This window comes from Biomphalaria glabrata, chromosome 1, assembly GCF_947242115.1.
Source record: "Biomphalaria glabrata chromosome 1, xgBioGlab47.1, whole genome shotgun sequence".
In the NCBI taxonomy this organism is placed as follows: Eukaryota; Metazoa; Mollusca; class Gastropoda; family Planorbidae; genus Biomphalaria; species Biomphalaria glabrata.
In genome coordinates, this window is record NC_074711.1 from 14956904 (window position 1) to 14965154 (window position 8251).

The 8251-nt window shown below is 37.2% G+C and overlaps 1 protein-coding gene across 3 annotated transcripts in view; it reads right to left on the reverse strand.

The window, feature by feature from the left end:
• Positions 1-7091, reverse strand: part of LOC106060444 (excitatory amino acid transporter 1-like) — a 104029-nt gene extending 96938 nt beyond the window's left edge. For 2 of the 3 annotated variants that reach the window (XR_008776977.1, XM_056024077.1), the window contains exon 1: positions 5985-7090. Coding sequence is in view for 2 of the 3 variants with exons in the window: in XM_056024077.1 (XP_055880052.1) it covers positions 5985-6541 (557 nt within the window). In the remaining variant the exon portion in view is untranslated. Of the gene's footprint in view, positions 1-5984 lie in introns of all 3 variants that reach the window. The other variant, XM_056024085.1, reaches the window with a different exon arrangement.
• Positions 7092-8251: the final 1160 nt, after the last annotated feature.

The following is an 8251-nucleotide window of genomic DNA, read 5'->3' on the forward strand; positions in this document are numbered from 1 at the left end:
TTGTCAGCATACACTTCGAGCGGTATCTCCTTTTTATTTTACTATCTAGAACAGACCTAAAGCCTCTCTGTTGTCAGCATACACTTCGATCGGTATCTTCTTTTTATTTTACTATCTAGAACAGACCTAAAGCTTCTCTGTTGTCAGCATACACTTCGATCGGTATCTTCTTTTTATTTTACTATCTAGAACAGACCTAAAGCTCCTCTGTTGTCAGCATACACTTCGATCGGTATCTCCTTTTTATTTTACTATCTAGAACAGACCTAAAGCTCCTCTGTTGTCATCATACACTTCGATCGGTATCTCCTTTTTATTTTACTATCTAGAACAGACCTAAAGCTTCTCTGTTGTCAGCATACACTTCCAGCGGTATCTCCTTTCTATTTTACTATCTAGAACAGACATAAAGCTTCTCTGTTGTCAGCATACACTTCGATCGGTATCTTCTTTTTATTTTACTATCTAGAACAGACCTAAAGGAGTTTACTTAGGGCTAATGTTCACATCATAGACTACATAATGCAGATTTGATATAGAGCCCTGTACTACTCACAAATGTTAGTACAATTATTAGAAAATTGGAGAATAGGCTACATTGTACTGAGGTCCCAATGCAAAATCAAAATGTCTTTACAACGAATTATTTTAAATATGGTATACCGGAATCGCTCAAGTGCTGTAAATTGCATTGACTTGCGAAGCGACTTTGGATCAACTCAAAGAAATGAGATGAATGCCTGGGCATTATCTATGGTCGGAGCGATGTCGCCCACTCAGCAGTCTCCACTTCTCCACGCGGCTAACGACAGGTGCCGATACCTGGGCATTATCTATGGTCGGAGCGATGTCGCCCACTCAGCAGTCTCCACTTCTCCACGCGGCTAACGACAGGTGCCGATACCTGGGCATTATCTATGGTCGGAGCGATGTCGCCCACTCAGCAGTCTCCACTTCTCCACGCGGCTAACGACAGGTGCCGATACCTGGGCATTATCTATGGTCGGAGCGATGTCGCCCACTCAGCAGTCTCCACTTCTCCACGCGGCTAACGACAGGTGCCGATACCTGGGCATTATCTATGGTCGGAGCGATGTCGCCCACTCAGCAGTCTCCACTTCTCCACGCGGCTAACGACAGGTGCCGATACCTGGGCATTATCTATGGTCGGAGCGATGTCGCCCACTCAGCAGTCTCCACTTCTCCACGCGGCTAACGACAGGTGCCGATACCTGGGCATTATCTATGGTCGGAGCGATGTCGCCCACTCAGCAGTCTCCACTTCTCCACGCGGCTGGTGCCGATACAGTTTAAGATCATTGGGATTGCGGGCTCTGCTGCAAGCTACCAAGGGGTCGCCGGCTCCTGATTTTTCTTCGGGGTTGATTTACGAGGGCTTTTCCATGTTTGGGTATAGCTGCAGGGCTGGAGGTTTGAAATCAGAGTTTTTCCTTCTTCTAGGTGTTTAGAAGGCCAAGACGTTTTGCTGGTTAAGGCAAGAGTTACACGCCTAAACTGCAATAATTCACCATTGAATGTAATTCACGATTCTCTGTGGTTTCGTGGTAAATCTTTAATACATGTAGAAAGGTTATGACTAAATAACATTCAACTTCAGTTTGGTGGTTAATAAGCACAAATTGTTTTTTTCATTTCTCTAACATGCCCGGCATCCCTTATTCATAGACGTGCCAAGTCGCCTATTGAAAAAAAAATCACCTAAGAGATGTCACCTATTGAAAAAAGTCACCTACTGAAGAAGTCACCTTTTGAAAGAAGTCACCTTTTGAAAGAAGTCACCTACTGAAAGAAGTCACCTACTGAAAGAAGTCACCTACTGAAAGAAGTCACCTACTGAAAGAAGTCACCTTTTGAAAGAAGTCACCTTTTGAAAGAAGTCACCTATAGAAAAAAAGTCATCTAATGAATGAAGTCGTCTTTTGAAAGAAGTCACCTAATGAATGAAGTTGTCTTTTGAAAGAAGTCTCTTATTGAATGAAGTTGTCTTTTGAAAGAAGTCACCTATTGAATGAAGTTGTCTTTTGAAAGAAGTCTCCCATTGAATGAAGTTGTCTTTTGAAAGAAGTCTCCTATTGAATGAAGTTGTCTTTTGAAAGAAGTCTCCTATTGAATGAAGTTGTCTTTTGAAAGAAGTCACCTATTGAATGAAGTTGTCTTTTGAAAGAAGTATCCTATTGAATGAAGTTGTCTTTTGAAAGAAGTCTCCTATTGAATGAAGTTGTCTTTTGAAACAAGTCACCTATTGAATGAAGTTGTCTTTTGAAAGAAGTCTCCTATTGAATGAAGTTGTCTTTTGAAAGAAGTCACCTATTGAATGAAGTTGTCTTTTGAAAGAAGTCTCCTATTGAATGAAGTTGTCTTTTGAAAGAAGTCTCCTATTGAATGAAGTTGTCTTTTGAAAGAAGTCTCCTATTGAATGAAGTTGTCTTTTGAAAGAAGTCACCTATTGAATGAAGTTGTCTTTTGAAAGAAGTCACCTATTGAATGAAGTTTTCTTTTGAAAGAAGTCACCTATTGAATGAAGTTGTCTTTTGAAAGAAGTCACCTATTGAATGAAGTTGTCTTTTGAAAGAAGTCTCCTATTGAATGAAGTTGTCTTTTGAAAGAAGTCACCTATTGAATGAAGTTGTCTTTTGAAAGAAGTCACCTATTGAATGAAGTTGTCTTTTGAAAGAAGTCACCTATTGAATGAAGTTGTCTTTTGAAAGAAGTCACCTATTGAATGAAGTTATCTTTTGAAAGAAGTCACCTATTGAATGAAGTTGTATTTTGAAAGAAGTCTCCTATTGACTATTGAATGAAGTTGTCTTTTGAAAGAAGTCTCCTATTGAATGAAGTTATCTTTTGAAAGAAGTCTCCTATTGAATGAAGTTATCTTTTGAAAGAAGTCACCTATTGAATGAAGTTATCTTTTGAAAGAAGTCACCTATTGAATGAAGTTATCTTTTGAAAGAAGTCACCTATTGAATGAAGTTATCTTTTGAAAGAAGTCACCTATTGAATGAAGTTATCTTTTGAAAGAAGTCACCTATTGAATGAAGTTGTCTTTTGAAAGAAGTCACCTATTGAATGAAGTTATCTTTTGAAAGAAGTCACCTATTGAATGAAGTTGTCTTTTGAAAGAAGTCTCCTATTGAATGAAGTTATCTTTTGAAAGAAGTCACCTATTGAATGAAGTTGTCTTTTGAAAGAAGTCTCCTATTGAATGAAGTTGTCTTTTGAAAGAAGTCACCTATTGAATAAAGTTATCTTTTGAAAGAAGTCTCCTATTGAATGAAGTTGTCTTTTGAAAGAAGTCTCCTATTGAATGAAGTTGTCTTTTGAAAGAAGTCTCCTATTGAATGAAGTTGTCTTTTGAAAGAAGTCACCTATTGAATGAAGTTGTCTTTTGAAAGAAGTCTCCTATTGAATGAAGTTGTCTTTTGAAAGAAGTCTCCTATTGAATGAAGTTGTCTTTTGAAAGAAGTCACCTATTGAATGAAGTTGTCTTTTGAAAGAAGTCTCCTATTGAATGAAGTTGTCTTTTGAAAGAAGTCTCCTATTGAATGAAGTTGTCTTTTGATAGAAGTCTCTTATTGAATGAAGTTGTCTTTTGAAAGAAGTCTCTTATTGAATGAAGTTGTCTTTTGAAAGAAGTCTCTTATTGAATGAAGTTGTCTTTTGAAAGAAGTCTCCTATTGAATGAAGTTGTCTTTTGAAAGAAGTCACCTATTGAATGAAGTTGTCTTTTGAAAGAAGTCTCCTTTTGAATGAAGTTGTCTTTTGAAAGAAGTCTCCTATTGAATGAAGTTGTCTTTTGAAAGAAGTCTCTTATTGAATGAAGTTGTCTTTTGAAAGAAGTCTCCTATTGAATGAAGTTGTCTTTTGAAAGAAGTCACCTATTGAATGAAGTTGTCTTTTGAAAGAAGTCACCTATTGAATGAAGTTGTCTTTTGTCTTTTGAAAGAAGTCTCCTATTGAATGAAGTTGTCTTTTGTCTTTTGAAAGAAGTCACCTATTGAATGAAGTTATCTTTTGAAAGAAGTCACCTATTGAATGAAGTTGTCTTTTGAAAGAAGTCACCTATTGAATGAAGTTGTCTTTTGAAAGAAGTCTCCTATTGAATGAAGTTGTCTTTTGAAAGAAGTCTCCTATTGAATGAAGTTGTCTTTTGAAAGAAGTCACCTATTGAATGAAGTTGTCTTTTGAAAGAAGTCTCCTATTGAATGAAGTTGTCTTTTGAAAGAAGTCTCCTATTGAATGAAGTTGTCTTTTGAAAGAAGTCACCTATTGAATGAAGTTGTCTTTTGAAAGAAGTCTCCTATTGAATGAAGTTGTCTTTTGAAAGAAGTCACCTATTGAATGAAGTCGTCTTTTGAAAGAAGTCTCCTATTTAAAAAAAAGAAGAAAAATTCTATACCTCTACTACTGCGAGGGCAATACAACAGTCAGCGAGTCTACGACTGTAGGAGTCAATGTGATGGCACTAACAATCAAGTCATTACCTATGATTAGCACATAGACAGAGGCATTGTAATATACATATATGTCGATTTCTTCAGGAAGTTTAAAGGTCAAACTATGCCTGTCTATAAATAGGATTTATAGGTCTATCTGTGTGTGTGTTTATTTTGTCGTTTTCTTGAGTCGTGCAAGAAGCTCCAAGTAAGCTCATTATTGATTTTTTTTTATTTTGAAAAATTCCACTATTCAGCTGACAAACTCATCAGCAAAACCAGAGTGGAAAAAACTCGACACGGATCTCGATACGGCTCTAGCGATTTTCATAGAAATTTGAAAGTTGTAATATATAGGAAAAGATTCTAGTTCTTAGGCCACACTGAGGAAACTCTAGTTTGACCACTATAATGTTTCAAAGTTAAAAAAAATATTTAAATTTGGCTAGAGTACTACTCAAACTATATATTATACAGATTACGCTTTCGGGAATTTTAACGTATTTTAATCTAATATATAAATCAGAAAGTAAGGCGATGTATGTATGTATGTATGTATGTATGTATGTATGTATGTATGTATGTATGAATGAATGAATCTATGTATGTCCCGTATAGAAATCAAAACCGTTGGATCAATCTTGATAAAACTTGGCATAAATGTTCCTTGAATCATGGCGGAGATCTTAGTGTATGTTAAATGTTCCACCCACAAAAGTAAAAAAAAATGAAAATATATCTATTTTTAACAAATCGGGTAAATCCATTTTCTCAGTCTTTGATATGAAAATATCTGCTGAGCGGGTAAACCCATGTTCACAACCTACTTTCATTTTCGTGACAAAATAAAAAAAAACTAACGCCCGCAGGCCGCGGGTAATATCCGGCTAGTAGTTTAATAAATTAATGTTCAGGAACATTTTGCGCACCATCTTCTAAATCTACATCTAGAGGGTTATCACTAGATGTTTATATACTCTAAGCAGGGCCAGTTCTAAGTAAGTTCTAGTCACTTATTGAAAGACGTTGATGTATCTATGAGATAAGAAAATATGTTTTAAAAACGGGCAATCTATTTTTGTTTCAATTACTTGTGGTGTCAGTGACAGTTATAGGATGTTGCCTTTAGTGATGTTGGTAGTTTTCAAAAGCTATTCAAGACAGTAAGTCATTGCAAGCAATCATTTCACTTCCCGTCCTTCAGATATACATTACAAGCAAATAAAATAAAACTCTTTCAAGTTTTTAAACATTGTATACGTAAAAATGTCCACATCTGATGCAATCTAGTGTCAGTACATTTTAGCGGAAAGATTCGATTCGTTCCATTTTTTTATAGTGTACGATTTATTTTTTTTTTTCTTTCTTGATAGTTTGTGTGTGTATGTGTGTGTGTGTGTGTCACTAAGAAAATTTGGATTATCAAAAAAAACAACAACAACAACATGAAATTCTAAGATTATTTTTTTTTCTAACTAACATGACATTGAAAGAGTTCAAAGTGCATTAGCTTGTTTCTAATCTCACCTGATAAGATCCAAGAAAGTGTCAGCAGAGTTGAGAGGTTCCGCTTTGCCGTACCGCCTCATAGAGCTCCGGTCAGCATTACCACCAGGCTGGATAGTCATAGCCAGCAGTATCCCCAGGAAAACAGCCATGAAAGTGGTGACAGTGAAATAGCCAATGGTCCTCAGCCCCATTTTGCCGCAGGTTTTCCCGTCGAGGCCTGCGATGCCTGAGATCAGAGAGGAGAGGATGATGGGCAGGATCAACATCTGCAGCATCCTCATGAGGAGCTCTCCGGGAAAACCCAGGTACATCACCTCCCGCTTGCTGAACTTATCCTTGGTGCTTCGGATGACCAAGCCCAAGAGTATTCCCATCACCACCGAGAGCAACAGGCCGATAAGCAGGGCGTTCTGCTTGCTGCCTTGGATGCACTTCTTGCCGTACTTTTTGAGATTCCCTGAGAAGCCAAGGTCTTCCTCTGGCACTGTGATAAAAACATGCGTGTTGACGGGGTTCACGTTGTTTTCCCCGACCCCATCCCTGCCGTCAGCATTGCTGCTCCTCTTTCTTTCCATCTCAACTTTCAAGAAAAGAAACTCAAAAAATTTTGTTTCTTTAACTACACCTAACGCACTCTTTACACTATTATTTCTCAAACTTCATCCATTGTTTTGTCTTGGAAGCCTACTTTCAAAATCGCTATCAAGAAATCCTTCGTATAACATATTTTCCAAACTCAGTGCAGATGGAAAGCACATAAGGATTACTCCGGAACGTATAAGGATGACATAATTTCTAAGAAAAAAAAAAGAATTAGCAAAAACCAGCACTGAAATATTTATTCTAGACAGTAAAAAACTTGTTTCTGTTCACTCATATATAATATACAAGCATACAAAGAGAATAATAACCCTAATCCTTTGATTGCGTAAGAGATTTAGAACAAAAGACAAAACTAATCGATCAAGCACATACAGCTTTTATTCTTCCTTTAGTTCTACCTTTCCCTCTTGTCCTTCGAATAGGAAAAAAAAAACAACACTTTGTTTGTTCTGAATGTTGGTAAGTCAGAAGTTGACAGGGGCTGGACGTGGCGGGGTCTCAAAGCCTGGGAGCGCGTCACATCAAGTCGTCTGCTAGGTTTCACCGAGTTGTGGCACGGCCTGGCGTGAGTTGTCGCGTTGTTCTCTAGAGATGTCGGCTCGTCACCTCAATTCAATCCCACGAGACAAGAGTATCACACAGTCTTGGCAGCGGGAAAAAAGTCGTCAAAAGAAAAAGAACAATAAAATAGAAAAGGGGGTGGGGAAAGGAAGACAAAAACAACCCCCCTTCCCCGTCCAGAAAAGTTTTGAGAATCCCCCAATAGACAACACATGAACCAACAAGAAAACGTTGTGTTTTATAAAGATATAAAAATAAAAAATAAAACATCGTTTATAAATTCTCATTATTTCGACAGTTTTTGTTGCTTTTATAAAGAACATCTTTTATGTTTCTATAACATACCCAGTGAACTAAGGTGCCATCTTTTTTTACTTTTGTTTTAGAGGGCGGGGGGAGGGCTTTCAGTGAATACAACTCAAAGAATGACAAATCTACAGGAGAATTTCACCCACCAAACAATTCATGTCTTTAAGCCAGACATCCCACAGATAGAAAGCTGGTAGATTTTAACTCGGATACTTTTCCTTAAACACTTCGGTAAATCTCTCAAGACATCTTAGTCACAAAACAAGATGAATTAGAATAATTGTAACAAAGACATTTGACGGGACTGTCCCTTGATCAAGCTTATCTAGAATTGTCTGCATAATGAGCCATTTCTTGATGGATACCCGAAACAGCTTCCACACTGTGCAGTGATGTGTTACGTCACCTGTTGCCTGTTATCGTAGTCTCGACCGTCAGGGCCATGCAAGTGTTCTGTAGATTCAATTGTTCATAAGTATCAAACACTTCTGAGACTTCATTGATTTAATCTAATTGTTCAAAGTCACGTGATAATTATTTGTGATGTTGCTACACATTAACTTTAGGTGGTTCATGATGTATGTACACAATAGTTTAAAGTGGTTCATAAGGCTTCTACACATTAACTTAAAGTGGTTCATGAGGCTTCTACATATTAACTTAAAGTGGTTCATGATGTTGCTACACATTAACTTTAAGTAATTCATGATGTTGCTACAGTAGTTTTAGTTAACTGGTCCATAATGTTGTTAGTCATCAACTTAAGTGGTCCATGATGTTGAAAAACGGTATTCATTCGGTAGTAGGACACT